The sequence below is a fragment of the Lactuca serriola genome, chromosome 4 (assembly GCF_051521515.1).
Source record: "Lactuca serriola cultivar US96UC23 chromosome 4, Lser_US96UC23_V15, whole genome shotgun sequence".
Lineage (NCBI taxonomy): Eukaryota > Viridiplantae > Streptophyta > Magnoliopsida > Asterales > Asteraceae > Lactuca > Lactuca serriola.
The window spans coordinates 139732850-139749222 of record NC_136411.1 but is presented as its reverse complement, the minus strand read 5'-3'; the positions used below and the strand labels follow the sequence as shown (position 1 = coordinate 139749222).

Below are 16373 nucleotides of genomic sequence, written 5' to 3'. Positions count from 1 at the left end.
AAATATTTCATATGTTGTACAAGTGTTGAGTCAGTTTATGCACATACAAAGGAAATGTCATTTTAATATTGCTATAAGGTTACTCAGATATTTGAAATCAAATCCTGGAAAGGGTTTTTCTATTACAAAGAGTAATCTAAATTTAAAAAGTTTTGTTGATGTTGATTGGGCCAAGTGCTTAGTATGTTATAGGTTTGTTGTGTTTCTTGGTAATACTATTATATCATGGAAAAGCAAGAAACAAGATATTGTTTCACGGTCTTCTAATGAATCTGAGTATAGAGCACTTGGTGTAATTTGCAGTGAAATTATGTGGATTTTAAAATTATTATTTAATGTTGGATTGAAAGATCTAACACGTGTTCCTATTTTTTGTGACAATGAGTCAGCAATAAAACTTGTCCATAATCCTGTATTTTATGAAAAACAAACAAACAAACATTTCTAATGTGGACACACATTTTATAAGAGACAGGGTTTCAAAAGGTGTTGTTGAAGTTCATATAGTAAGTTCAGATTTTAATTTGGCAGATATTTTTACTAAGCCTTTGAGAGTTGTTCAGCATGAATGGATTTGTAAAAGTTTAGGGCTTGTTGATCCTTTTCAGAATAAGTGCTAAAACTGTTTTGAATTATAAGTTTGTGGAGGGGTGTTGAATTATAAGGATTTATTGTTCCAAACTTATAATTGAGATTGTATCCTTTTTATATATTGTTTATTTAATATATATATATATATATATATATATATATATATATATATATATATATATATATATGTGTGTGTGGTTGTTATAGTTTGATGCAGGGAGGTTTATTGTGAATATGTTATGAAAGTATTGGACTAGAATAATTAAATAAGAAGCTATGAAATACGCGGGTTTTACCCGACTCAGTTCAAGTTTTGGTGATCCGAATATATAAATTGGTGATCTATTTAAGAACTGTAGACACACACAAATACGGTCATTTTCATACTAATATTTTTCTCTCCTTCATCATTAGTGTTTTATGTTCTTTTATCTTGTCTATTTTTATTTTGTTCTTAATTTGTATGAGAGTAGAATAGGTGAGAGATTTGTAGTGAGGATCTTTGTACGGAGAATGTATCAAACTTTAGCGGTGTTTTTTAAACGATTTTGAAATATAGTTACCATTCTAAGTAATTTTTTTCCCTTTAATTATTGTTTACTAGTAATAGTAATTGACGTTACCCTTATGAAATTTGAATAAAATGTATAGTGTGTTGATGTTTTTTTAACAAAATCTTTACTTAAATTATGATTTTTTAATATTGTTTTTTCGAACGATAGTCACATTTTATAATTTATTCTCTAAATACAAATACTTTAATTAATGGATACTTTCGAGTTTGGACTTTGGACCGCTTTATTTTGTTTTTGGATTTGGACTATTTTGCATATGTGTTCTTGTTGACTTTTAGCCGCCACGTGTACAGTGCGAAGAATGACCACCTGTACATTTCGCCACCTCCTCTTTTCTTCCCGGCTTCTACTGTTCTACATGACCATTCCCTGCTATTTCTGATACCAATAGTCATGGATTTTCTTCACAGACTCCTCAATTTGATTGCTCCTATAGTAACCCTGAATGCACTCTTCTTCCTCACTCCGCTTTATTGCGTTTTCAAAGTTTTATGCTATATCAATCGTTCCATTTCTAAGGAAGACGTCACCGGAAAAGTTGTATTGATCGTCGGAGCATCTTCAGGAATTGGTGAGGTTCGTAAATCGTAAACAATACGTTTTTACTTCGAATTTAACATTAAGTTATTTAAATTTCTGAGTTCCTCTTTCGGCGATAATTAGGGTTTATAAATTGTTAAATTAAGTTCTTCTATGTTCATCAAAATGAAGCATATCGCTTATGAGTACGCCAGAAGAGGATCATATCTGGTCCTGGCTGCTAGAAGAGAGAAGAGCCTCCGTGATGTTGCGGAAACCGCCAAGTTACTCGGTTCACCGGAAGCCATCGCGATTCCGACTGATGCTTCCGATATTGATGATTGCAAACGACTAATTGACGAAACTATCAAGCGTTTTGGACGACGTAAGTGTCATTTCTTCACCAGTTTTAATTAAATCGTTTTCATTTCCTCCATAATCGAGATCTGAGTAACATAGGGCTTCGTTCCAGACTTCCAGTTGACACTTATCTAATCGGAATTGTTAGAAGTTATTCGTTTTCAGAGGCTTTAATCAGCGAAGATGATATGAACGAAATATTAGTCACGTTCTTGTTGAATTGATGCAGTAAATCATCTGGTCAATTGTGCTGGGGTGACACCAATGTGCATGGTAGAAGAGATAACAGATATCACAAGTTTCACATCAGTCATGGTAATCACCAACTATTTTGTTCTTCACATTCTCTACAAATCCAAATCATTGAAAAAATTGTAATTTACAGGATACAAACTTCTGGGGTTACGTGTATATGACATATCTGTCAATTCCATACCTGAGAAAGACGAAAGGGAAAATTATAGTAATCGCTTCATCTGCTTCATGGATGCCTGCACCTCGAATGAGCTTCTACAATGTAAAAATAAGAACCAATTTATTATTTATTATTTTCTTAATCTTTCATCGCTGAGATCGCAAATTTCGATTGTGACTTTCAGGCAAGCAAAGCGGCAGTTGTAAGCTTTTACGAGTCATTAAGGCTTGAACTCGGTTCAGACGTCGGAATCACAATCGTGACTCCAGGGTTGACGGAATCGGAAATGAGTCGAGGCAAAATCATGAATAAAGATGGGGAGATGGTAGTTGATCAGGACATGAGAGATGTAAGTGATCGATGTATATATGTAATTTTTATTTAGAGATGAATTATTTCTATTTTTGATAGGCGGAGATGAGTATTATGCCGATTGAGTTGGCGACGGCGTCTGCCATGGCTGTTGTAGATGGTGGTTGCCGGGGAGATGTGTACATGTCGGAGCCGAAGTGGATCCAGACGACGGCGTATTGGGTGGCGCTTTTCCCGGAGATGGTGGAGTGGGTGAATCGATGGTTTTTATGGGTGAAGGTAGGGGCGTCGCCGCTGGATGCACCTAGTAAGAAGCTGTTGGATGTGTCGGGACTGAGGCGTCTGGCGCAGCCGGATTCTGTCAGATCGCCGGAGATAAAGAAAGGATAATTGGTAAAATCTAATATGTTGTGCGGACGTAAGAAGTAAAAAAATAAAAGCTCTAAAATATGTATTTGTGTAGTATGGTTGTATAATTATAGAAGAGAAAATGATAGAAGCAAAGTAAATTATAAGGTAAATTACATTATTTGTTGATGGTGAATATGTTACATTATTTGTTTTATTTGTTTATGTTAAAACGTAAACTTAGTCTCTATTTTTAAATGTTAATTCGGACCGTTCTCCATATCATTAAATGTAAACTTAGTCTTTATTTTTAAAGGTTAATTTGGACCGTTCCCCATATCATTAAAATGTGCACGTTAAGTCCCCAGTAGATATAAAATGACTATCATATTAGTATTTTTTTTTTTCTTTTTCATTTGTTTGTCAATTCTTTATAGCTTATCTTATTATTATTATTATTATTATTATTATTATTTTATCAATTATGATTTTTAGAAAATTAAACATACCCTGAAATTGGTTCAACCCCTTTGGTCGTCAACCACCTCAAAAGTCACTTCCAGCCACTACACCTCCGACTATCAGAGTACCAGTCTTTTAAGCCTAACAGTTATCTCCGGCCACCAACTCTCTCTCTCTCTCTCTCTCTCTCTCTCTCTCTCTCTCTCTCTCTCTCTCTCTCTCTCTCTCTCTCAAACAAATGTCAAACCAGAAGATGAACTAAACATGAAAACCCATCAAAGATTTAAGCCCGAGTTAAACTCGTCAAAGTTGTTCCTCCTGATTGGTGGTATGAAGACGTTTCAATCCTTAGAATCGACCCCTTTGTTTGTGTAATCATTAGAAAGGCGGATTACACATGATATCCAACACCACTACCACCATCTCTGATCTACATTTTAGATCTAAAACTTAAACACATAGATAGCTGGAGTAAGGGTTACTACTTACTAGAGAGATGAATATCGGAGAAGGACAAGATTCAGATAGAAGAAGATCAATGGTGGCGCACAGGTGAAGAAGGTTTTTAGTCGAACAGGCGTATATTTGAGACGGCGAAGGTGTAGATCCGATTGTGGAGCTTCGATTCAGATTGAGGAGACAAGGGTGGGTTAGAGGTCGGATGTACCTCCGGTGGTGGCGACTTCACTAGATCCATGACTGCAACAACATCGTCGATTGTGAGGAGCACACAAGTGTGAACTAGGTTTTCGTTGTTAAAAAATTAGGTTTCAACCTCATGGATGAGGAAAACGTTGAAATATCTAATGAGCTTCTTGTTTCCGACTTTAGATAACCACTGGTGGCCAACATGATAATGGAGGTAGTAATTTCTGGAGTTTGGGTAGTGAAGGTGGTGTGTGATGTTCTCACATTTAGAGAGAAGAGGGGGGTAAAGAATTGGGTTGGTGGAGTGAAGGTAGAGGATGATGGGTGGTGGAAGTGGGTCCCATTTTCTTTTTAAATTAAAAATAATAATAAATATTATTAGATTAATTGAAAAATAAATACAGAAGGACATTATAGTCATTTTAAATATAGAATGGACTAAAACCACAACAAATTCGTCTTTCAAGGATGAAGCGTGCAAGTATAAAACAAACGAGGGACGGTCTGAGTTAATTTTTGAAAATAAGGACCTAATATGCGTTTTGACATTTACACGAGGGACAGTTGGTGTAATTTACCCTAAGTTATCTAAATGGTCCATATGTTTGGAAATGTATCCATGTTTGATATAAGTTTTTTTTGTTTGGAAATGTATCCATGTTTGATATAAGTTTTTTTTTTTATTAAGAGTTTGTATTTGTATTATTTAATATTTTGTCCCTAATCAATATGAAAAGACAAATTTGTCCTGCTGATTAATTTACCACAATTAAATCTGAAATACATTAATAATCTCCATAATAAATATATTTAACATTTAATTATGGTAATATTTATCATAATTAATGTTTCTTATATGTGCCTTAATTAGAAAATCTCATTATTGTGACCCTTTTATTATTTCTTCTTCTTTCCTATACCTAATGATAAACATGTTAACCATGACTACATACCTCTTTTTCCTTTTCCATCCTCTCAATTCACTAGAAACCTGGATATCCCCGCACCCCATTTTTGGAAAGGCTAAATCATTGTAGAAACAATAACAAGATCTCAATTTATTGTAGCCATCATCTCTCACATGTTTCGTTCTCCCCTTTTACATATTTACCACATCTCCTTCTTCCCTTATTAAACCCATCTTCATGCATACTTACGATGCAAATAAAATCACATCTTAACCCTAATGTTAATTATGCTTTACTCGATTCACTTGTAATATTCTTGAAAAAGAGGAGGATTTCGGGATCTTGTCATATTCCCGAAGATACAGTATGTGATCTGCTAAAAAACAATATCCTGGAAAACAGTAATCATAAACAAACTGGGTTCAAACTTTTCTCTGTCCATTAGAGTTCATCGGTTTATGTTTACGAGGTACTAGCCAAATTCACTTACAATATGCTTTGGTTATTCCAAGACACACACACAAATATATATATATATATATATATATATATATATATATATATATATATATATATATAGGGAAAGGTTATATGGAAAATAAAGAATTAGGGCAACACATGTTGGAACCAATAAAAGAATGACAACACATCACTTTGGAATAACTACATAAATAACTTCCATAATACATTGCTTATGAATAAAGAAATAGACACGTGTCACTTGATCATTGGTTCCAGCATATGTTGCCCTAATTAATCATTTTCCATTGAACCTAAACCTATATATATATATATATATATATATATATATATATATATATATATATATATATATATATATATATATATATATAAACCTTTAATTTCACCTTCAATGGAATTCTTGTTCTCCGGATTATCAAACATGTACGATAGTTAAGGGGATGATGACTATTTTTTAGAACTTGCATCTTGATTTATAGTTATGCAAGCTTGTATCCACATACTTGTAGTGGCTATCAAGTATTAGGGGCGTACCAACTATACTGATGTAATCTCCTTTGAGAGTTTCACACTCACCCTTTCTGAATAACACATATGTACCACAACAGTCTGACGATAAAAGAGATTGTAGAGTTTTCTTATGTTGATTTCTATAGCGGTTGATCGTTGGTCATTTAGTGAGCATAGATTGTTGCACAAAGATCTATGCCAAGTCAGATCGAAGACGATTTACACAAGTTGGATGGTGTACACGGAAAAAGTAGGGTTCCATTTGCACATTCTATTATTATTTGAACACACACACACACACATATATATATATATATATATATATATATATATATATATATATATATATATATATATGTGTGTGTGTGTGTGTGTGTGTGTTTTTGTAATTATTAGTTTTTACACTAGACTTTCAGCATTTGATTCCAGAATGATTTTTTTTTGCAATAAATTTTTTGTTTCATTTGGAAAATATGAGTTATTTTCACTAATAGTAGTATAAAGTTAAAAAAAATACCACTAAACCATACTAAGCATATAAACATATAAAATACATACATAAATAATCATACTACAAATTATAAATTAGCATAAAACAAAAACATAAAAATGAAACTCTAGAATGATATCCAAAATTCTAGAAAATATTATCATTTTATCAAAAAAAAAATATTATTTTTTCAAAATAAACGTTTATATTTATATTGGGTAGATTACTCAATCTTTATTAATATAATAGAATAATTAAATAATTAAATACGATGCAATGTTTAATTAGAATTTTAGAGGAGATTATGTTACGATTTTTGGCATTAGCAAATGTGAAGTTCGATACAATCGATTTTGTAACGTCACAAAAATTCATGGTTAAAAATTTCATTTTTGTTTCAATAATACCATTAACCAAACATGTTTATAAAAATCATAAGGGAAATCAAAGTTTGTCAATAATCATCCAAAAGTACATCAGAATCATCATAAGTGGAAAATGATGGTGTGTGCAATGCGATCATCCCAAAAATTTTCCCCTTCGAATTGGAAGTACCTGAAACATAAACTAAAAATCATAAGCTCAAAGCTTAGTGAGTTCCCCAAAATACCACCTATCATACATAAATGTCAGCTCAAGGTTGAACCGGTTATGTTTCACCCCTGGGTCTATTTTACCCGCGAGTCTATTTCAACTCACATGATAGCTCAAGGCTGTACCAGATCTATTTCACCCCCGCGTCTATTCAGCTCAAATGACAACTCAAGGCTATGCCGGGTCTATTTCACCCCCAGGTCTATTACACCTCACATACATATAGCAAACATGCATACAAATATACAACAAGAGTCTCAAAGACAACAAACACACACTACCCTAGTATCTTACAGTATAGTGAGCAAACTTACCTCGATCCGATGATAAACAAATAGATGTTCGGGCTACTGAATTGGAGAATCCCCCCGCTAATCAATCAAATAATATCCTAATTAATAATTAGGTCATAAACCATAACCATGAATCTAATTCATTAAACGCGGCTCCTCAGGGTAAAAAGGCCATTTTACCTTTTCCTTTTATCGGCCCAAAACCGAGACCCAACCCAAAAGAAACCGAAGCCCAATATGGCCCAAAACCGTGTAAGACTATAGTGCGGAGTACATTGAATGTACCCAGTTCGTACGCCCCGCGTACTCACGCTTGACCAACTTATGGGGTTTGAACCCAGTACGTGCAGCGTACATGGAAGTATGCCCAATATACTGGTCTATGAGATAATCCTTCATTGGATGCGTTAATCTCTTCAGACCTTTTTGTCCAAACTTCAGATCTACTCTAAAACAAGGTCTTAATCCATATAGTATGAATCTTTAAGCTTATGCATGGCTTAATAAACCCTAAAACCTAACTGTAACTCTTTAACCTCATGAAATGAACATCAACCTTTGCATGGTTGAGTTAAACCCATAAAGCTACCATTTTTATGCACAAGGGACCTCAAAACACTAAGATCTAACATCCTAAGCTTCTGGAGTAGCTTATACTCGCAAGCACAACTCAAGGAGTCAAAATATGCTAAAAACTCCAAGCTATCTAGATCTAAAGGATAAATCAATAAGGTTGCAACTTTATACCGTCTGGGACATGCCAAGATGATGAAGATTCTGGATCTTCAAGCTCCACTCCAACAAATGCTTGATCACCAACCTCCTACTTCTTCACAATGCATAAAAACCAGTAAAAGTTTACTTCCAAGGCTCAAGAACACACAAGGAAAGGCTATGGTTTCATGGGGAGTCTTTAGAGGGAATGAGGCTGATGAGGGGGCAACCTTAAGGTCCATATTGGCATTTAAATAGGGGCCTAATCCTAAAAATTAGGCTTTGTCTTCTGCTTATGTACGCATGGATACGCCCAGCGTACGCCTTCAACACCCACGACCCACTTAAGGGAGTACGCCAAACATACTCAGGGACCAAAAATGCAAATTTTTTAAAATCAATTCCAATGTTAAAGAGTACCTGAAACTCGACCATTACATTTTTTTTAGTTTAAATAATCAATAAATATATAATTTTCTCAAAATGCATTTTATCGAATTAAATAGATTGTACAAAAGAACTTATGAAAAATAACAGTTATTGTATAAAAATCATTTATGTCACTTGTTATTTTCTGATATATTATGTCACATGTCATTTTTTTGATAATTTTAGAGTAAATAATATATCCATACGTCCATTTTATGATTTTATTTTATTTTATTATATTTCGTATGATGTTTAATTCTAATAAATATAATAATAAATGCATATTAAATTCATTAATATAACTTTCCTTATAATTTATAAATTTCTAAATTGAATCCAATTATTTTAAATGTTTATTTATTAAAATTTAAAAGAGAAATAAGAACTTCAATTTTAATATTAATTATTTTTCTATGTTTCCTTATAAATTCAAACTTTCTAACATTTTTAAATCTTCATATGTATTTTTATTTTTACGAATAAACTCATGTAATATATGAGTATCACAATTAGTTTCATAATATCACACATAATATTTTCGATACTAACATCAACTTAGTTGAACGAGATATTTATATATACAATTAAATTTTGTCATTGCGAAATCCGATACTATAACTTCAAGATAAAATTCAATGACTATTGAATCTTTTAAGAAATTAGATTTTACTTATTAAAATTTATAAAATTTAATACATTATTAAAAAAGTGATAAAATTACGTATAATGAAATAGATAATAATGCAATCAATTAAATGATAAATTTAATAAAATAATGAATTTAGTTTTGATTCCCCTAACCTAGATATATAAATCGGTTCATTGGTATGGAACCGAAATAAACGAAAATCAATTAAATAGTGAATGGAGAACCGAAAATAGACCAAGTACCACTAACAAGTTCCAATTCTAGTTTCAATTCGGTTATACTAAGAACCAAAAAATAAACCGAATATCACTAACTAGTTCCACTTTCGATTCGGTTCTACTAAGTTGTTTGTAGTCGGTACCGTCTCGAACCAAATTAGAACCAAAATAAATGAAAACTGAAAATGATAGATTAGAAGAACCAAAAACTAGACTAAATACCACTAATCGGTTCGATTTGGTTCTCGTTTCTTTTGAAGATCATTATGTTATCGATTCTGGTAGCAATGCCTCGTTTATCACCTTGGTGCCCAAAATAAACAGCCCACTAAACCTTGTCGATCTTAGGCCGATTAATCTCATTGGATGCATGTACAAAATCATTGCAAAAACTTTGGCTGAGAAATTGAAAAAGGTAATTGGGTCGATCGTCAGAAATGAACAAACGACTTACAAAAAGTAAGTTTATTAATGAAATTAATATTCATTTATTGCAATTATTACATTAAAATATTATGTAAATTTAATAAATATAAAAACTCATAAAATGACATGTGGAAAAAAAATTAATTAAAAAAAAAATCACAAAATAACATTTGGCAAATTGAATGAGAGTGTGACAAGTGGTAAAAAAAATATTTATTTATTAGAGAGGATCCGTTCTTGGTAGCCTTGGGTCATACATTTTCCCCCTTTATAAAGCCCCTAGTGTTGCCATCAAGCGTCTTGAAAGCATTAGATGTAACTTCTTCTGGGGAGGTAGTCATGAGAATAAAAAGATTGTGTGTGTTGCATGGGAAAAAGTGCTTAACACGAAACAAAATGGTGGCTTGGAAATCGGAAGCTTCCGAGCATTTAACTATGCCTTGCTAGTTAAATGGTGGAGGAGATTTAGAACCAAAAATGGTACCATATAGCATGACATTATGGCTACTATTCATGGTCAAGACAGTATGGTAGGAGGGGAATGTTTGGCATACCATTGGTCTCCTACACTTGTCTTTAGACAAGCTTCAGATTCATATCAGCAAACATGATCAAGACTCTTTGGAACTGTATTTGTTCCGAAAAAAGTCAACATCTTAGTATGGAAAACAAGGTTATAGAGGTTGCCCACACAGGTCAACCTAGACAGAATCAACATATCTTCAATTGACACTTTTCCGCTTTGTAACTGTAGAGATGAGTCGGAGATACACATGTTCATGGTGTGCTTGACCGCGATTCAAATTCGTTCCATACTTCACATGTGATGGGAGAAAATTCCAATTGCTTTAAGCTCTATTGAAACATTATTTCAAATGGACAACAACACTACTATCTCTTTCTCTCTCAAAAAAAAATTGTTTCTTTCATGCTCATGGCCACCACATGGGTTATTTGGAAATCCAGGAGTGAACACATATTCAACAATACCGTGAGAAACAGTCAAGATCTGGCAAGTAAGGTGAAACTTTTGGCTTTCAGTTAGATGAAATTTTGATGTTCAAAAGGGAAATTGTTGAATTGCCAGTGTAATTGTCTCACTAGAAAAATGTTTGAACTTGTTGTGATTCTAACTTAGAGCATCCATAATGCATAGTTCAATGGAAGAGTTGAATGAGGTGTCATGCCTAATTGGCATTCAATGGATTAAACTCTACCATAGTGGGGTGCAATGTTGGTATTCAATGGATATGGAATTCAATGACCATTGAACTCTTCAATGGGAAAATGAAAACCCTTTAAATATTAAATATATATTTCATTGAATTCAATAGAATTTAATGCATTGTAGGAAAATTAATGTAGAGTTGTATAGTAAGTATAATAATGAGGTGTTAATCCATTAAACTCTTATAAGCTTAATGCATTTTGGATGCCCTTATGGCTAGACTGATTGTTGTTTTAAAAAAATGGTTCATCACTACCCTAACCCATGGGCGGCCCTAAACGGATAGCCAATGATATCCTTCATATTTTCAAGCAGTATATTTTTTTTTCGAAATTACGGGATGACATATCCTACATCCACCGTCCTCTCTTCCAGACTAAAAACAACCACAATAAGGAGTTTAATGGAAGAGTTGAATGAGATATCATGCCTACTTATCATTCAATGGATATAAGTCCACCATTATGAAATACCACCTTGATATTCAATGAATTTAGAGTTCAATGACCATTAAACTCTTTAATAAGAAAAAGAAAAATATTAAAATTTTTAAATAAATATTTTTATAATATGTTCCATTGAACTTTTAGAGTTTAATTCATTGTGGGATAAAAATGAATAGAATTGTATGGAATAGTGAATGATGATACGACACAAATTGTGGATGTCCTAATCAACCTTCAAAACTACATTTGTGGATGTCCTAATCAACCTTCAGAAACTACATTTGATAATATTATGCACAAAAGGTCTCAACTCATTCAGCTTATCGGTTTCTTATTTATACACAATAAAACCACACACAAACCTAAACGACTGTAACAAAGTCAACACATTTTATTAACACAGACAACCCGCATGCAATATTTAGTCCACCTTCATCTCCGACGACTGAATGCTCTGCGGATACAGAATGTTCTGAGCTCCGGAGATATCAAGAACCTTCTTCCCAAAAGTGTCATCGCGAGAATCCCCACCAACTGTCGTCATACACATCAACCGGTTAACCAACTCCATAGCCTCCGGCCACAATACCTTCCACACGTAACTCATTTTCATCCACCCAGGTTCAGTCACATAGCGTTCTCCTCTAAGAGCTCCTTTCACTATCGACCTTGCACATCTTTCAACTTTCATCACCGGCGACAAGTTCACTTGCATCTGATCATCGTTCAGTATGTCAACAATCAACTTCCGGCGACATTAATCAATAGATAGAAAAAAAAAATTAGATGCTAACTTACATCTCGAGCATCATAGTCGACTACTAATTTGCCTTCGTGGGAAAGGAATTTGCCTTGAGTAAGTTCAGACTCTATGAATCCGGGAGTCACAACAGTGATTTTGATATCCGACCCGAATTCAACCCTCAACGTATCATAAAACTGTGCTAGTGCTGCTTTGCTTGCCTACATTAATTCATCATCCCAAATATTAATTAAAAGCATTAGATAAAATCACCATTTTGATGCAATATTGTTGTGAAAGAGAGGAAATTACATTGTAAATGCTCATCCTTGGAAGAGGAATCCATGAAGCCGAAGAAGAAAGTACGATGATTCTTCCACAACTGTTTCTCAGGTGAGGAACTGCAAACTTTGTGGTGTAAACCGAACCCCAGAAGTTTATATCCTGTAAAAATCCGAAATTTTTTAGATTGTTCATGATTAGTTTAGTTCAAGATCATGCGAAGTTTACCATAACAGGGCGTAAATTCGTGATATCATCTGCTTCTTCCAACATGCAGACTTGAGAGATTCCAGCGTTATTCACCAAATGGTCCACTGCATTCATCTAAAAGATTAGATCTACGGCAACCAAAATAATCATAGAAATGGTGTTTTGAAATTATTCATAGAATTTGTATATGAAGTATATGTATACATCGATTGAAGTGATTAACAGTTTCATCAACAATCCGTTTGCAGTCATGAGCGTGGGAGACATCAGCGCGGATAACTATAACATCAGGCGATCCTATATGCCGGCACCGGTCAGCTACTTCCCGGAGACGACTCTCTCTCCGAGCACACAGAGCCAAGCAGGCTCCTCTGCTAGCATATTCGTATGCGAGATGCTGCATCGTGAAATTTTAATTTATTGATTCACTTAATTAGTTATTATGTCGATGGCTATAGTCTAAATTAAATGGAGATATTCGTTTAAAGTACCTCGCCGATACCGGAGGAGGCGCCGGTGATAAGGACGACTTTGCCGGAGATATTTTCAGAGATGACGGAACGAAGGATGCCGAGGCAGAATTTGAAGAAGATCCATGGAGGGAGGAAGAGTAACATGGTGAAGAAGGTGAAAGGAGGTGCTACTAGATTCAAGACTCCATTAATCAAATCCATGGCTGCTTCTGTGTGTATGAGAGTGGGGTGAAAAACTGAAAATGAAGAAGAGGTGGTGGCGAATGGTGATATTATGTTTGAGGTGATGAAATTGAGAAAGTGGAAGGAGGTGATGAAAATGTTGCATGGACACAAGAGAGAGTGCCACGTAGAAGTCTCTTCAAGCGGTGCCACCGTTTCTATAAATTTTAAATTTTATCCAATTCTAAGCTAAAAATATTAGATATAAAACAATAATATTTCTTTCAGATAATTGTTTGGGATAAGATGGATTTCACGTTATCAAAATAATATACATTAATTTGCAAAAGAGGTTTATGAGTGCTTTTACTTTTCATTTGATTTATTATTTCGATATTCATATCGACTAAATTCACATAAACTTATAAATTTCACATCATATGGTATAAGAAAAATATTTCACATGGTATAACAAAAATGTCACACCCCCGAATCAGAAGGCGGAAACGTCTGAAGACTCGCGTGACTTAAATTGAATATCGTTACAATGAATATACATGAATCATAACATAAACGTCATCATGCATCAATATATTACAACTGAAATTGTTCACATCAAGTACATTGTTTTAACACTACACATTTATAACCTACATAGTTTGAATACATTTAACAACATAACATCTAACATTACTTCTTATAACTCTTCCGCTTACCTGTTACCTGAGAATAAAAGTTATTTTGGAAAAACGTCAACATATGAAATGTTGGTGAGTTCATAAGCAATGTTGCGATAAAATGATTTATTTATTTTGTAAAACCCAGAAAATCCGATATTTTCTAAAAAGACTTTTGTTTATCAAAGTGTGAGATTCATAAGTTGATGCATGAATGATTTTAAAAACATATATATATATATATATATATATATATATATATATATATATATATATATATAAAGGGTATTTTGTATTATAGTTATAATATTTCGAACGAGTAGTATTGAATTCCCCGGAAAAACCCAATGTTTCCCGATGCTGAAATGTATTCGTGATTACTGACTTTTGTATTGTCTTAACGAATGAATATTGAATTAATCCATATTGTATATTGTCCTAATTTTGTCTACTTTGATTTCTCGTGAGCCTTAACAAATGAAGAGAAGGGGAGTATTATGTCCCCTTACTATCGTAAGTTCCTTAGGCTGTCGTGGATGCAAAAGACACGATGGTCCAACTCGCATTTGATTACTATGACCTTACTAGCTTTTCTAGCGGGAAACTTTGGCCCACTAGCACACAAAGCTATTGAAAGTCCTTTTAAAAAATATTGGGTCATTGAAGGCCCAATAACATATAAGCGTTATCCCTTTGGGCCCAAAGATCATGTTGGTGGGCTTGGAAGACCCAACAAGCATAATTTGAAACTCATAAGCCCAAAGTTTGTAAATTTACTCATTGTAGTCATCACGTATCTATTGGAGTGTTTTGATTTAACGTTTGTTGTTTTCTATTGATTCGAGACCGAATCAATTCGTTTATAACGATATTTGGTATTGAAGGTGTATTTGTTTTTCGTTTTGTCGCTAGCCGAATATCTTGTATTTTTGTCTTAATGAATTAATTTGTTTAGAAGTATGACTTTGACCCTTTTCACTACCTTTCTTTTATAAAAATAACACTTTTAGTCCTTTATATAAAAAAATTTCATTTTTAGTCCTTAAAAACATTTTCTTGACACCTTTGTATCATAAAATTGTTGAAAAGACATTTTTAACCCAAATTATATTCAGTAAACAGTTTTAGCCCTTCCAGAATGGTGTTTCTCGGTGAGAACCCCAACTTTTGCAATTTTTACAATTTTGGCCCAAAATACAAAAAGTTTATATTTTTTATCCTTCTTGGAGTTTAAAAGCATTTTTGACCTTAGAAATAGTTTTATTTCACTTCATGTCCCCTGTTTTACAGAATGTTACAATTCAGCCCCTTAAAAACTTCAATTTTCGCAATTTTGGGCTTGTTGGGCCGAAAATCCCATATTTAGCCCAATAACTCAAAATTTTGCATTTTAAGTCCTTGGAAAATTCTAATATTCAGAAAAATGATTGTAAAAACTTTTTTGACCATCAAGAAATCGTGACTTGGCAGCTTTTACCCCAAGTTTTGTATTTTTAACATTTTAAGTCCTAAAATGGGTTTTATGTTAAAGTATGTTCCTCATAACCTTATAAGCTATTTTTCTTAACTAGCTTAGTGTAACAGAACTTTGTTTTTGTTTGTTTCCTTTCTCATGTCATAGATCTCGAATTATCACCTCTTTTTGTTACATATTCATCACAAAAACACATAACATCACACCCATATATGCATAAAATCACACATAGCATACACATACACATAGATCTACATATTTTCTTGTATTCTCCCCAATAAAACATATGAAAACCAAAAATAGAGGGGTATGAAGCTCACCTTGAGCTGTAGTTTTGATTTTGAAGAAGACTAGAAGAAGTTTGATGCTATTTCTCGGCTTTAGCAACCTTCCTTGGAAGATCTCGAACTTAGATGATTTCTAAGAGAGTGATCATGATTTTGTATGGATTAGGAAGAGGTTTTTGATAAAAAAAAAAGAGTCTAGGTCATAGATCCAAGCATGAACTTACCTTAGATGATGAGTTTTGTGGAATAATCTCTTTGAAAGCCTCTTAGATCTTGAAAATTTGGAGAGGAGTGGAGAGAGTTTCCTTGAGAGAATTTTGAGTGAAGTGTGTGTGTATGTGTGTGTGTATGAGTGAAGGGATGGTTGCTTGGATACATGAGTTATTTGCATGGAGAACCAAGAAACAATGGTGAGGTGGCAAGCAAAAGTCAACTTCTCCTTCCTTGT

At 33.5% G+C, this 16373-nt stretch overlaps 2 protein-coding genes across 2 annotated transcripts; one reads left to right on the top strand and one right to left on the bottom strand.

Annotated features, from left to right (window-relative positions):
• Positions 1 to 1532: 1532 nt before the first annotated feature.
• LOC145100370 (11-beta-hydroxysteroid dehydrogenase A-like) lies at positions 1533 to 3309 on the top strand. The gene is made up of 6 exons (XM_079037668.1): positions 1533 to 1742; positions 1878 to 2070; positions 2275 to 2360; positions 2431 to 2562; positions 2645 to 2809; positions 2872 to 3309. The coding sequence occupies exons 1-6, from the start codon at positions 1560 to 1562 to the stop codon at positions 3160 to 3162; spliced, it is 1050 nt and encodes a 349-aa protein (XP_078893794.1). The 5' UTR covers positions 1533 to 1559; the 3' UTR covers positions 3163 to 3309.
• An 8570-nt stretch (positions 3310 to 11879) lies between these two features.
• Positions 11880 to 13624, bottom strand: LOC145100369 (11-beta-hydroxysteroid dehydrogenase A-like). Its single transcript, XM_079037667.1, has 6 exons — positions 13344 to 13624; positions 13057 to 13249; positions 12871 to 12956; positions 12673 to 12804; positions 12417 to 12581; positions 11880 to 12333 (listed from the first exon to the last, which is right to left on the bottom strand). The coding sequence occupies exons 1-6, from the start codon at positions 13524 to 13526 to the stop codon at positions 12040 to 12042; spliced, it is 1053 nt and encodes a 350-aa protein (XP_078893793.1). The 5' UTR covers positions 13527 to 13624; the 3' UTR covers positions 11880 to 12039.
• Positions 13625 to 16373: the final 2749 nt, after the last annotated feature.